Source organism: Monodon monoceros, unplaced genomic scaffold (genome assembly GCF_005190385.1).
Source record: "Monodon monoceros isolate NGI ecotype Baffin Bay Population unplaced genomic scaffold, NGI_Narwhal_1 Contig3076_ctg1, whole genome shotgun sequence".
NCBI lineage: Eukaryota > Metazoa > Chordata > Mammalia > Artiodactyla > Monodontidae > Monodon > Monodon monoceros.
In genome coordinates, this window is record NW_021698999.1 from 1 (window position 1) to 15,009 (window position 15,009).

At 47.3% G+C, this 15,009-nt stretch overlaps 2 protein-coding genes across 2 annotated transcripts; both read left to right on the forward strand.

The window, feature by feature from the left end:
- Window positions 1-227: 227 nt before the first annotated feature.
- On the forward strand, window positions 228-4,009 carry LOC114901400 (leukocyte elastase inhibitor-like). Its single transcript, XM_029233116.1, has 3 exons — window positions 228-756; window positions 842-1,009; window positions 3,118-4,009. Exons 1-3 carry the CDS (start codon window positions 655-657, stop codon window positions 3,520-3,522), a joined length of 675 nt encoding a protein of 224 aa, XP_029088949.1. The 5' UTR covers window positions 228-654; the 3' UTR covers window positions 3,523-4,009.
- Window positions 4,010-11,787: 7,778 nt separating this feature from the next.
- LOC114901310 (leukocyte elastase inhibitor-like) lies at window positions 11,788-15,003 on the forward strand (the record flags this gene model as incomplete). Its single annotated transcript, XM_029233045.1, has 3 exons — window positions 11,788-12,539; window positions 12,960-13,134; window positions 14,820-15,003. Coding segments are annotated over exons 1-3 (370 nt in total), but the record flags the coding sequence as incomplete, so codon positions are not given.
- Window positions 15,004-15,009: the final 6 nt, after the last annotated feature.

Below are 15,009 nucleotides of genomic sequence, written 5' to 3' on the forward strand. Positions count from 1 at the left end.
GGTCGGGAGGTGGGGCTGAGTCTCCTCAGGCTGTTTTTCTGGTTTGTGTTTCTGTCGTAGTCACGGAACGGTTGAGGCACCCACAGGACACCTGTGTTCCTTCCATCAGGGACTGTCACGGCCATGCCACATCATGAGTGGGGCCTGTGTTTCAGGGGAGGAACTGTCCTACCTTTTGGATATTTGTTAAAAGCTTTCCTGTGACAGTTAGGCATCTAACTTGGAAGATTTGAAGAAGGGAGTTATTTATTAGTGACAAAACATTTTGGTTAAGAAATTGTTCTTTTCCTGAAAAAGAATGGCCAGTCACAAAATGAGGCCACTACTTATCCCACGTTCCAGAAAGGAAGAGTTTTCCTGGTTTTAGCCTTTAAACAATTGACTTGTTTTGAAGCATCGGCCCTTTGGGGGCAGATTGTGTCCCCCTGATCTGCCCCTCGAGTTGGTCTATTTAAAGTAGAAGCACCCCAGGGGGCTTGGCTAACTTAGTACCATGTTAAAGGAAATTAAATAGAAGGAAGCATTTGAGTGGCATTTCATTGCTAATCAAAGGTCAGTTCAAATGTGGAATTCTGATAGGTGGATTTTTAAAAAGCTAACTTTGTCTTTTTAGGGAAAATTCCAGAGCTGTTGGCCTCAGGTGTGGTTGATAGCATGACTAAGCTGGTGCTGGTGAATGCCATCTATTTCAAAGGAAACTGGCAGGAGAAATTCATGATGGAGGCCACAAAAGATGCAGCTTTCAGACTGAATAAGGTGAGGGCAGGTGACCGTCTAGATGACTGTGCGCTCTAAATCCACGCTGACAACAATGTTAGTGATCTGTGTTTTAATTGTTTAGAAAGACACAAAACTAGTGAAAATGATGTATCAGAAGAAGAAGTTTCGGCTTGGCCACATCAAGGACCTTAAGTGCCAGGTGCTGGAACTGCCCTACCAGGGTGAGGACCTCAGCATGGTCATCCTGCTGCCGGATGACATCCAGGACGAGTCCACGGGGCTGAGGAAGGTGCGCCTCCCCACCTCCCCGAGTGATGCGCGGACCCTGTGTGTGTTTGTGTGTGTCTGTGTCAGGCGTAGGTGCTTGTTCTTTGTTTAGTGAGGTGACCTGGTGTTCCTTCCCAGTTTCCCGTCACTCCTTTGTAAAGTAGCCCATCCGCATGTACCAGTGCGAAGCTCCACATTTATTTATTTATGTTTATAGAGACTTATTATTGAGGTATAATGACATGTAACATTATGTTAGCTTCAGGAGGACAACATAATTATTCTATAACTGCATATAATGTGAAAGGGTTACCATAATAAGTCTAGTTAACATCCATCACCACACAGTTATAATTTTTTTTCTTGTGATGAGAACTTTTTTTTTCCTGTGCATATAATTTTATTTTATTTATTTTTTTATTGTACGTTTTTTAACATCTTGATGGGAGTATAATTGCTTTACAGTGGTGTGTTAGTTGCTGCTGTATAACAAAGTGAACCAGCTGTTCGTATACACATATCCCCATATCCCCTCCCTCTTGTGTCTCCCTCCCACCCTCCCTATCCCACCCCTCTAGGTGGTCACAAAGCACCCAGCTGATCTCCCTGTGCTGTGCGGCTGCTTCCCACTAGCTATGTAGTTTACCTTTGGTAGCGTATATGGCACGCCGCCAAATGCCACTCTCTCACTTCATCCCAGCTTACCCTTCCCCCTCCCCGAGTCCTCAAGTCCCTTCTCTAGTAGGTCTGCGTCTTTATTCCTGCCCTGCCCCTAGGTTCATCAGTACCGCTTTTTTAGATTCCATACATATGCCTTAGCATACGGTATTTGTGTTTCTCCCTCTGACTTACCTCACTCTGTATGACGGACTCTAGGTCCATCCACCTCATTACAGATAACGCAGTTTCGTTCCTTTTTATGGAAGCCCCACATTTAAATGTTCACCTACTATCGGTGCACAACGTGGCGGGAACATCAAAGGTACACACCGAGCGTAATGCTGGCCAGTGGCAGCTCGTGGAGACTCCCTTAGATGAGCTTTAGAGGAACGTGCCATAAATGGGGACTGTTTCATTAAAAGAATTTTTTAAAATTAAAAACCCTCGACCATTATCGTTTCGCCATGTGCTGTAAAATCTGGTCATTCTCACCCCAGTTCATGTAGATTGTGCATTAAATGTCCAATTGCTACATGACAGGAAAAGATCCATGTGACCTGTTAGTCTGAGAGATGAGCCCACTGCCTAACCTGAACTTTGTCTGCGGTTTCTCTTATTGTAATTTAAAGGCAATGGTATCTCTTGCCAGGGCCAGGAAGAGGCAAAACTGTGAAGAGTGAGGTTTTTCTTCAGTGTCTCTGGCCTGTTGTGTGCTTTTCCCCTCCCCCATCCCAGACCAAACTTGTTGTTGGATGGCGTTTAATATTAGCCATTTGCAGCTCTAGAGCATAAGTGAAAACCACTGTGTTCCTTCTTTCAATTGTATCTCCATATTTGTCCGTTCCTGATTATCAGAAAGAACGTCTGGAATTACCAGCATCAGTAGAAAAGTGGAATGTGTGTGTGTTCCAGTGCAGTAGCAGTAATAATAGTAATGACAGTAGCTGACCTTACACAGCACTTGTATAGGGTGACTCATTCAGCACTCACAGTGCTCCAGGTATGTGCTACTGTTATCCCATTTTAGATGAGGAACTAGGTCCATTTCTGTTTACCAATGAGCTACATCTATCAGAGATAACTTCAGCTGTGTGAGGTTCCCAGATAAACACAGTGATCACTGGGGTTCAGAATAAACAGAATGAAATAAATGGAAGAAAGCTTTAAAATATCCTCTTGCATCACTCGACCAATTAGGGCAATTTTAGCCAGGATGACCCGTGACCCAGTGTGGCAGGGGCCTGGTAAGTCCTGGGTGGATGGGCCCTTGGTGGCTGGGAACGCAGCTCTGTTCATTATCACCAATAGTCAGAAAGAAATGAAATCCTCCAGATGGAATCTGTGTTGGAACAAAACATGAAGGAAGCTAGGGAGCAGCTGACATGATGGGCCCGTTCATTCAAACAATGCTTCATTAACTTCCTTCTATAAAATGATTTCCGCTCTTCTTTTTGCCCATTCCGAATCCAGATTGAGCAACAGCTGACTTTGGAAAAGCTGCGTGAGTGGACCAGACCCGAGAATCTGGATCTCCTTGAGGTCAATGTCCAGTTGCCCAGGTTTAAGCTGGAGGAGAGCTACGAGCTCAGCACTCTGCTGGCCTCCCTGGGTATGCAGGAGCTCTTCAGTAGCAAGGCTGACCTGTCCGGCATATCAGGAGCCAGAGGCCTCTCTGTATCGAAGGTGGTCCACAAGTCCTTCGTGGAGGTGAACGAGGAGGGCACAGAGGCGGCGGCTGCCACCGAGATCACCTTCGTCGCCCTCTCCTTGCAGTTGACAGAGGAGTATTTCACCGCCGACCACCCATTCATTTTCTTCATTCGGCACAATCCCTCCACTACCATCCTGTTCCTCGGTAGACTTTCCTCCCCATAGAGACCAGAAATACAAGGTCAAGCTTGGAGCATTTTACCTGCCCTTTCAGTGGTGACCATTTTCATAGATCTTTACCAGTATAACTACTATCCAAAAATGAATCTTTAATCTCCTTTGTAAGCTCAGTCCTGTTGTCTGGTTACACCCATTAACTTGGCATGGGCATCTGTTCTTCTTTGTTTTTTTTTCTGCGGTACGCGGGCCTCTCGCTGTTGTGGCCTCTCCCGTTGTGGAGCACAGACTCCGGACGCGCAGGCTCAGTGGCCATGGCTCACGGGCCCAGCCGCTCCCCGGCATGTGGGATCCTCCCGGACTGGGGCACAAACCTGTGTCCCCTGCATCGGCAGGTGGATTCTCAACCACTGCGCCACCAGGGAAGCTCAATCCCTCCTCTTTTTAAAGCTTAATTTAACGAACACTTTGAATGTTGACTTTGGCCCAGATGCTGGGGATATAAAAATGAAAATAAATAAATAAATAAAAGAAACTTGCCCCAGTATGATCTGACATTGCGAGTGGGAATGACTCCTGCTTCTAACACTCCTTTGGTATGGGCTATGAGAAGCTTCCTTACTCTGTGTCCTGTGGGTATCAAGGTAGGACCCTCCTCCCACGGGTCCTGTAGAGAAGATTAACTACCTCTATGCATCTCTAGCCCTGAGGGCAATGCCTGGGACAGGATAGGTCCCGGTGAGGTCTCCGGAGTTTAAGCCCAGACATCCTGCCTTCCACGAGGGTCCACACTGCCACCCCAGTCCCACACGAGTGCCTTTTCCTCCCAATCCCGCTGTATTCCTCTACACCTGACGTGGCACAATTCTCATCATTCTGTCCCGAAAAGCTTTCTTCCTAAAGCCAGGTGCAGGGACTACCTCACCGTACCCAACCTGCCCGTTTATTTTATAGACATTTCTCTATGAACTATTTAATATGGTTCTCCTGTTCATCCCTAACTTCTTTTTAAAAGGATTACAATTTGCCTTCTTCCAGAGACAACGGCCCGAACTCCAACTTGTTAATACTTTCAAACACCCTGTGAAAATGCAGAGATCAGGGTTTCATGGCAGCGGCAAACTTATGTTAATTTGGCTTCCAGGCATAGCGACCATTCACAGTTTGAGAAGGTGGCCCTCAGCTCATGGTGTGTTCCTCTGTGTATTATCCCAGCATGTGCGGTTTAATATTACTTAGACCTATTCTCTTTCTTTTTTTAAAAAAAGACAAAATGTAGAGGTATTTCCTGCCAAGTCAGTTGATTTATTGACAAAACGGGTGCTCAGTAATGCTATATACTTCAAAGGAAAGCAGTTCAAGCAGTTTGATAAAAAGTATATTGGGGAAAAGCTTTTTAAGTTAGCAAGACAAGGCTATGCCTACCTATGCAGGAAATGTCTTGAGACATTGGGATCCTGTTACGGGCTGAATGGTGTCCCTTCGAATCCCGTGGGGATCAAGGTAGGTGCACTGGCTTCTCATTGCGGTGGCTTCTCTTGTTGCGGAGCACGGGCTCTAGGCGCGTGGGCTCAGTAGTTGTGGCCCATGGGGTTAGTTGCTTCGCGGCATGTGGAATCTCCCCAGACCAGGGCTCGAACCTGTGTCTCCTGCGTTGGCAGGCGGATTATTAACCACTGCACCACCAGGGAAGCGCCCACATTTCTCTTTTAACTATAGTAAATACAGCACTTTGTATACAAAAATTACTTTTTATGTTTAAAATGTTTCCATGCTCATGGACAATTATAAATTTTGTTTACGGTTAGAGATTGCATATCTAAAATAAAATAGCTTGTTATCTAGAGTGCACTCCAACATGGAGATAATGTGCTCATAATAATCCCATTTAACATATTTACAAAACACCACTGTGAGACCTCAACCCCACCAAGCTTCAAGTTGATCAAAAGTATAATAATTCACTTATTTAATTTCTTAAACTGAATCGGAAAACAAGCGAATTCAAAATTACTTTTGAAGAGAGGGAAAAGAAATCAAGATTTTTGTGGATGTTCTGGATGTCCGATAATCAGCAATTTGAAGGTGGGGTCAAGTCTGAGAGGAGCTCACGTCCACTTTCAGGCTGTGTGAGCAGGACGAATAATTCGGTCATGAGGAAACCCCTTAGAGGACCGACACTCCGCTTATGCTTGTAGGGCGAGCCGGCCAGGAGGACTTGGAGGGAAGCAGTGTTGGTGGCATCCACACATTCCCCTGAGGGGAGGGGGTGAAGAGGTGGTGCCTCTAGGACTTCAGGTTGGAAGAAAGGGGTGCACGCTGTGTGTTCACGGGGTGACGCTCTCCTTGTGGCCCAAGACTGGTCCGCTGACGGGGGACGGGGTGGGCGTGCTCACTCTCACGTGTGTCCTGTTTAGAATCAGATTCTTATAGCACCTTCTATCGTTAATTCACCTTGTTTTGAGCATCTGAATTTTCTTCTTCCAGTTCCTTTCCTAGAAGTCTATTTTGCTCTGGGGAGCACAGCCGGGGGTGTTCAGCTTTTCACATGGTGACCTCGTGTTTCAGACGACCCGGACTCAAGGCTGACAGTTTTTCAAGACGAGTCTAGGTCTTCATACTCTTATAAGAATGCTAAATTCATTACTTTGTACCATCACTGAATGCAACAAGTGCGTGGCAAGCTTGTCTGCCCTGTAACCTGTTTTATCCGACTAGAAACTTGTGAACAAAATCAAGAGGACTGTAAAATTCCAGCTACTACTGCACAGCACTCCCAACCCTGGGGGACACTCAGGGGACAGGGTCTGTCCTCACGTCTTCAGGCCACGCTGCCAGGGCTGGCCAAGCCCCTTAAGGACCAGCCTTCGCCCCAATTCCTGCACGCTGTTGTCATGGCTGCATCTGCCACACAGCATTCCGGCCGGGGACCAGCCTCATGTATGTCACAGGAGGTCGTGGAGAGGACGTGACCACTGGTTGACCATCGAGCTGGACCCGGGCAATGGGAGGCTCCTCGCTCCCTCCCGTCTTTGGGATGTACGTCTGCCCACAGTTCCTGCACTAGGAGCCTCTTCAAGGACTTCTCACCTTGAGTTTGCAACTATAATTACAACAACTTACCAGGCATTTTGAGCTATGTTAATCTGGCAGATGACTTGACATTACTTCTTTTGCTTTATTGTGAAATATAATGCACAGATCATAAGGTTAATTGAACAGTTAATTATAAAGCATGCACCAAGTGACCCAGGTCAAGAAAGCAAGTCTGCCGTGCACAGGAAGCTGCCTCTGCTCCATGTGACTCCCCCTGGTCACAGCCCCTTCCTCTTGTCTCCCCACAGCTAACAGCCCTTCTAACTTTGTGAACAGTTCCTTGCTTTTCTCTGTGGTTTTACCCTTCTGCTATAACCCTAAGCAGTACAGTTTGCTTCAGGCTGATTTTGAGATTTCCATAAATGAAATAATGTTGCAACGTCGTCTTCTGAATCCGGCTTCTCTTGCTCAACTTATGTTTTGGAGCTTCATCCATGTTGTGAATGCAGCAACAATGTGTCCATGTTTGTTACTATATAGTATTCCATTGGATGGATATATCACGATTTATGTCCGCATTCTGCTGTCGCTGATTTTTGGGGCTCACCGAGAATGGTACCTCCAGCATTCCTATAAATGTCAGGATGTAAAATGTGAATACATTTCTCTAGGAGAAGGGTGCTGGGTCAACATTCTTAAATAACTGAACTTGAATAATGATCACCAAACTATTTTGCAAAGTAGTTTTCCCAGTTTATAATCCCCCCAGGAGTGAGAGAAGCCCAGTGGATCTACATTCTTGGCAACACTTTGAATTGCAGAATTTTAAAAGTTTTTGGCAATGTGAGTGGAAGAGATCTCATTATGTTTTAAGCTTGTAAGTTTGTATTTAACGCCTTTTTATACTTTATAAGCCATTTCGATTTCCTCCTTTAAAGTGTTTATTCAAATTGTTTGCTTGGGTTTTTTTTAATGTGTTTTTAATGTGCTTTGTAAAAGTTATACACAAACACGAAAACCGTCTTTCCATTGTATGCCTTTCAATTCTCTTTCGGTTGTGTGGCTTGTCTTTTTAACTGTCTTAATGTTGTCTTGGTAATAAAGAGAAATTATTGTTTTTAAAGTAGTAGATTTATTAATCACTCCCTTTATAGTAAATGCTTTCTTTTTCTTCTTTAAAAACTTCTTCCCTACCCCAAACTCATGGAAAATTCTCCTACATTTTCTTCTAAAACTTATTTCATTTTATTTTTCATATTGCTTTCATAGATCTTAAATACCCTTGGCATTGATTTTTCGGTATAGTGTGAGGTAAGGAATATTTTCCTTCTTTCTTTCTTTCCCTCTTTCTTTCTTCTTTCCTTCCTCCCTCCCTCCCTCCTTACTCGTCCCTCCCTCCCACCCTCCCCGTCCCTCCCTCCCTCCCTCCTTCCTTCCTTTCTCTTTCTTTCTTTCTTCCCTCCCTCCCTCCCTCCTTCCCTCCCTCCCTCCCTCCTTCCCTCCCTCCCTCCCTCCCTCCCACCTTCCTTCTCTCTCTCTCCTCATCTTTCTTTCTTTAATTTTTTTGCATATATTCAATTGCTGCTACGTTTTTAAAGTATTCTATCATCTCCCCACTGTTGCCTTGTCACCTGTCATACGTCAAATGTCAGTACCTGCAAAGATCTGTTTCAGCCTGCCTAGCTTCACACACACGCAAGTGCATACACACACAAAAACGCACACCCTTTCTTTGGAATGTTTATTGGGATTGGGATTGATTTAAAAAATCAGTCAGAGAAAAACGACTATCATTGCAATATTGAGTTCCACTCAATCAACGTGATATATTCATTCTGTTAGATTTTTAAACATTTCTGTTAATAATGTTAATTTTCTTTTTGTATAGAGGTTTTGCATATATTTTATTAGCTATATTTCCAGGTACTTGATTTTTTTGATGCTATTTTAAGTGGTATTTTTCTTTTAATTTCATTTTCTGTTTGTTGCTAGAAATACTGGTATTTAGTCATTATCTTGCTAAACATGAGTAGTGAATCTAAGTACAGAGTTGGATAAAGTGATCAGTGCACTCATGCCAATGGTCATATAGACAACACTGCCCGTAATGGATTTAGGATGTATCTGAATACAAGGGGTATGTACGCAAATTGACCATATACTGGGCCATTAAGCAAGTGTCAAAACACTTCTCACCATTGAAGTAATATAGAGATCATGTTCCCTAACCACAATACAATTAACCTTGAGGTCAGTAGCAGAAGGACGATTAGTTCTCAAACATCTCTTGGTGCCTGTCTGGCATTTTCTCCTTCCCATGGCTTTTACGAACCTATAGCTGTGGATCTTTGAAAAATTCATACGGCACCACCTTTGTCATTTGGCGCCTTGAACCAAGGACTGACGTGTCCCCACATGAGAGAGTAGACAGGACGCTTCTTACCTGGACTTGGGGATTTGAGTGTGGCTGGGTGTAGGAGGACAGGAAGGGCAGGGGCTCACTAGTTCCTCTGAGTCCCTCGGGCACACCCAGCACAGTTAGGGGAGTGGAGATGCTGGGTGGCAGAGGACCCCGACCAGCTTCAAGCTGACTAATCCTGGTCGGAGGGTAGGGGTGGGAGGGGAAAGACGGGAAATGATTACCGATGTTCAGTGTGTTTTCTTGCTACTTTGTACTGATTTCTGTTAAAGTTTAGCATGCATGCAGCAAAGCAGACAAGTTATGTGTGCAACTCAGTGCATTATCCCCAAATCCATACCCCTGCGTAACCACCCGTCAAGGCATGGCAGGTGGGCAGCATCCCAGAAGCCCTCCTCTGCCCAAGCCACTCCCACTCACAACGCTTGTGTTAAAAATGAACTGGGGATTTGCTCTAATCCGGCCTCCCAAGGCAGCTGACATGGACGTGAGGGTCATGAAGGAGGTTGATAGGCACAGATCTCCAGCGACAGGAGGCACACGATGACACGCCACATTGCGCGGGACCTGGGAAGCACCCAGGTGGGCCAGCAAGCAGAGGAGGAGAGGGCAGAGGTGGTGGGGCCTTTACTGGGGCCTGTATTTGGGCTCTTGCAGGAAGGAACAGGCAAGGCACGGTAGGTGCACTAGGTAAGCTTGGGACTGGACTGGATAGTTTGGGTCATTTTGGTGGGCTCGCGCTGCGCGGGTGGGCTCTAGCTGCCTGGTGCTGGGGTGGGTTAGGGCCGGCGGGACTTTGATGAAGGGGAGAATTGAGAGTGAGGGCACTGAGCTGCTTGGTTTGTGTATCAAGGTGCGCTTGCAGCGGAGTCGTTCCCCATCTCTGGGGACCCGCCGGCCCTGGGCCCGCAGTCTCTCCAGAATCAAGGTCCCAGAGGCCACGCATCAAGGACAATGTAGTCAGCGCAATCCGCCTTCCTCCCAAGGGTCCCCTTCTCTCCTGACCTCTACCCCCACGGGCTGGTTCTGCGCTTCTGAACTCTGTGTAACCAGAAGCACACAGCTCACACCGCTGCGTGCGCGTTTTCCTTTCACGGTGCGCTTGGAGATGCAGCCAAGTTGCTGTGCGTTGCCGCGGTTTGTTCATTTCTGCTGCTGTGCGCTGTTCTGCGGTATCACTTCTCCATTCTTCTGCTTGGACCTGACTCAAATCCCGCTGCGATGAACATGCTCGCGCATGTCTCTGGGCGCCCGCCCTCACGCGCATTCATTCTGTTGGGTTTGTCCCAGGGGACGAAATAGCTGATCTAGCCAGGGTACCACACCTTCGAGCTGAGCAGATACGCCCAACATTGCCCACACGGGCCGTGCCATCCTGCCTTTCCGAGAATCTCTGTGTGACCTTGGTCAGGGGCCGTTTACACTCTGAAGCCGCAAGAGCGCACAGAGTGGTTACTCTGCCTCGACCTTGCAGAGCACGTGGATTGATGGATGATTGGTGTATAAAGTCCCTTCTGTCCGAACCTTATACAGTACATGTATTGACTTAGGAAGTGGTTTCATTTCATATTTGACTCAGGTTACTAACTCCAGGTGAGTACAAATACAAAATGTCAGGAGAAGAAAAGAAAATTCAGAACCCGTGTTTCCTTCGTTTACGTGTCTGGGATTTTAATTTTACAGCGCAGCCTCTTTCTCTCGGCTTCCTCACACAGACCTCTTGCTAGAAGCTGATGAGGGGTCTCTAGCTCTCTGAGACATGGTGGAGACGTTAGCGGTTTTATCAAACCACTCAACTTAACTATGACTGGCTTTCAATAAATGTTGTTTTCTTTATTCCAATCAGCTGGAAAGCACTCTACAATCTTAGTTATTAAGATATAGTTTAAAAAATCTATAGAGAGTATTTTTATCTCTCATTACTGGGTCTTCTCTGGCCCTTATAAACAAATTCTCAGAGTCAAAAAGATCTACAAACCCATTTACACTGTATTATCCATACTAATTTAAAAATAGGATTTTTCCTTTGTCCCCTTTTCATGTTGAGATTTGCAGGAAAGCACGGGAGAAGTTTCAAGAATGCAGAATTATTACATACCCTCAAGTACTATCAATTTTGGTGAAATTACATACGCAGGCATTTAAAGGGGGGAAGAAAAGACCTCACAGAAACAGCTACTGCTTTTCTTCTTCAACGATAGTCATTCTACTTTAACATTACCTATAGGGGAAAAACTGGTCAGTTTACATTTTAGTATAATGGGTGAGAGATACTTTATTCGCACGGATGGGCGTTCTCATGGTGTGCCTCGGGTATGTGAGTTGACCCAGCCTGCTGGGCTCATCACTTGCCAGGGGAGTCTTGGGGCTGGACTCATGGCTTCCTGAGGGACAGAGACATCAAGGATGCTGTTTGGAACTGATTCTGTTTTATCTCACCCTAGAGGCCCCTCCTCACACACACACCCCCAGCCCCCAGTAACCCGGAGTTTTGGAGTGTTTGGATAAGATTCCAAAGAGGCTGGTTTGCCCTCTAAGAAGCGGCACCTTGTCATCTCAGTCATTCACACCTTAGTAGGAAATAGCCCATCAGGTCCTTTATGGAGAGCTGAGTTTGCCTGGAACTCAGAGAGGTGCTGAGGCCCCAGGAGCGCGCTGCATGGAGCCCCGCTGACCCGCCCTGTGCCCCGCCCAGCCGCAGCCCTGACTCCTAGGCAGTGCATCATCCTGGGGCAGGGCCGCCCCGCCTTCCGGGGACACTCCCTTCTGCCTATAAGGGCCGCGCTCTGCGCTCTCCGCAGATCACGCACCTCGCCCAGACAGCCCAGCATCGGGTAAGGCCGGGCAGGGATCTGGGCCGGGCGGGAGAGGCTCCAATCCGCGAGCACCCCTCGGGGTCCCGCGTCCGGTGGTCACCCCGCCCCGCCGTGCGCCCCGCGGGGTCCCCGCGTCCGGTGGCTACCTCGCGCCGCCGTGTGCCTCGCGGGGTCCCTGAGTCCGGTGGTTACCGCCATCTGCCCTGCTCCCCACCCGGGGTCCCCGGCGCCGCGTCCGAGGAGCTAGGCCCGGCGGCCTGCGGCAGACAGAGGTCGCTCCCTGGGGCCTGAAGGCGGAAGCGGAAGCCGAAGCCGGAGTCCAGAATGTTTCTCTCTCTGTGACGGTTTCCAGGCAGCCCCAGCGGAGCGGCTTCTCCTTTCTGCGGCTGGAGGCAGGGAAGGGAGGCCAGTGCGATCCTAGAGATTATTTATCAGCAACAACAGTAATAATTCAACTTAGGACTTACACGCTGGGCAGCCAGCACGACTGTTCCTCTTCCTCGATTGTGTGTGGGCTGAGAGTCGAGGTCAGGTGGGGAGAGTGCTTGGCTGAGCTGAGCACAAGGCCAGGTGCTTCACCTGCAGCCCCTCCGTGCCCGCGGGAGTGACAGAGGATACTTGTCACCTTCTCCTTGTCGGGCTGCCCTACCTGACCCCGGGGCCTGTGTTGGCTTCCCACTCTCAGATCCTTCACCAGCTGTGAGACTGGGGACCTCTCTAAACACCAGCAAGGGAATCTCAAATACGACGATACTTCTGTCTCTTTTGCAGGAATTTGCTTTAATGAGTAGCAGGTAGCTATGATTTTCTAATAGAAACATTCTTTTTCAGGTAAAAGTGGGCAGTGGATTCATGGCTCAAATGAATCAGAGACTTGAACGGAGGGTGGGAAGTGTGCCCTCCCACGTGTGGTAGGGAAGGGCCCAGATGCACCTGTCTGCACGGCCGGGGCCCTTTAGGACAAGGAGTCCTGATCCCATGTCACTGCTGAATCCTTGGCCAGTCGCCCCAAGCTCCCACAGTTGTGCACATGGAGTGTTCTTGCCTTCCGCTTGAGAGAGAGACAGAGAGAGACAGAGAGGGAGAGAGAAAGTACAAGTTCGTTGCAGGGTATTTCAGGGTGGCTGGCGTGAGTTGAGGAGGAGATGGGGAAGTGGCGTTGCCGATTGGCTGGTGTGGCAGGGGGCAGCTCAGGGCTCTGCTCTGTGTTGCAGCCTCACCATGGAGCAGTTGAGCACGGCAAACACCCGCTTCGCCTTGGACCTGTTCTGCGCCCTGAACAAGAGCGATCCTGCCGGCAACATCTTCATCTCCCCCTTCAGCATTTCATCAGCGCTGGCCATGGTCTTTCTGGGGACCAGAGGCAATACCGCAGCGCAGATGTCCAAGGTGAGCAGAAACTAGCTCTCCCAGCTGGTGCCTACCACACAGACCGTACCAGAAAGTTGTGCCTTTGAGCTCTTGCAGCGCGTTTGTAGAAAACTGTATTTCGGTGTTCAGCATTGTGTGTTATATTATACATTATACTTCATGAAGTCAGACTTTCAGAAAAAGCCCCAGGAAAAATCCACTGGGATGCAGGCTGTCATTCATGACCCAGTCTTTACTGAGCACCTGCGATGTGCCAGGCTCTGTTTTTTGTGGGACTGAGGACGGAGCAGGAAGAAAGCCGACAACCCCCTGCCGTGCGCTGCTTCCGTTCCAGCAAGGAGTCTGCAAGGCTTTCCTGTAATCCAAGTCCTCCCCGGCCCAGGACTGTCCAGTTTCCGCTTTGCCTGTGATGCTCAGCTACTCACATAATGTCGGCTGTGTCTTGATTCTTTTGAGCATAATGACACCTAGTCAAGAAGTCAAGGGGACACGAGAGCCTGTGAGTCCGTGTTCCTACCCCTGGGCCTGGCACCAGGTGTGCCCTGGTGGGCTGTGACCCCCGTTCCCGAGTGAGCAGTAGGGCCCTGCAGGGAGAGGGGGCGGGGATGCTGAGGGTCCTGCCTGTCCTTGGTGGGTGTGGAGGGCACCTGTGTGCGGGGCGCGCTTTATGCTGAGTGGGGAACTCTGGCTTTCCTTGAAAAGAGGGGTGAAAGTGAAGGTCTTTCTAACACACGGGTCACAGATTACGCTGCACTTAGAGCCAGGGAAGGTCCAGCCCGGATTCACGTTTATGGGCCTGTTCCAGCTGCAAAGCTTCTATTTCTGTACTTTAGGAAACACCAACCTTTTTCATCACTGCAGATACAAAAGCGTTTGAAAGCTTTTAAAAATCCACTTTAAAAAAAAACCCCGGTACTAGTCATTGTTAGTCATCCCCTGCAAGGTAATCTGAGCTTGTGTTTTGAGGCTTTCCAGGAACTTTATAAGCTCAGTAAAGAACAGTCTTAAGGTTTTACCCCTGTTTCCAGTAAAGAGATCCGTCACAGCACCCCCACGCACATTCCATATCTCAGTGAGTAACTGGCCTTTGTACAGGGTGGCGGTTCTTCCTTGTGCCTTAAAAGCAAGGAACCAGCTCAGGCCTCATAAAACCAGAAAGGGACTCTAGATGTAACTGATGTATGGGAATTCAAGTTTGCCCCATGTTAAGTTTAAGGAAATTATTTTTAAGTAAGTGAGTTACTGATGCCAGTACTGCAAGGAAAAAAAATAAAAACCTCTCAATCTGTACCATCTCTGTGTTCTCACATAGCTGATGCTTCTTATCTTTACTGTTTATTTCTGAGAACTTTCAGTAAAATTATATTTGTATAGAATATACATATGAACTTACCACTCCCGATTTTTGGGGAAAAAAGCAGACTTGTGTAAATATTTAGCTTGTTAACCACTCCTATTTGTGGAACTCTAATTATAACAAAAAAGTGATGGGAAAACAGTTTCCAATGTCCTTATTATGTTTCACCAAGCTATACATTTTGGAGTTTCTATTACTTGTTCTCCAATGAAAAATGGAAAATAAAGATGGCTGGGGATCATCAATAATTAGTAATATTAATTTTATTTGACGGAAGCAAATGCCAAGGAACCAGCTTATAATTTCAAAAGAAATGGTTATAGAAATAACGTTTTCTTTCTTTTAGGCTCTCTATTTCAAAGAGGTTGAGGAGATTCATTCGGGATTTCGGAGTTTGAATGCTGATATCAACAAACATGGAGCTCCCTACATTCTGAAACTTGCTAACAGGTTATATGGAGAGAAAAGCTATGATTTCCTCCCTGTAAGTACTTTGCTCTTCATGTTCCAAAACTCACTAGACAATGCAGACTCTT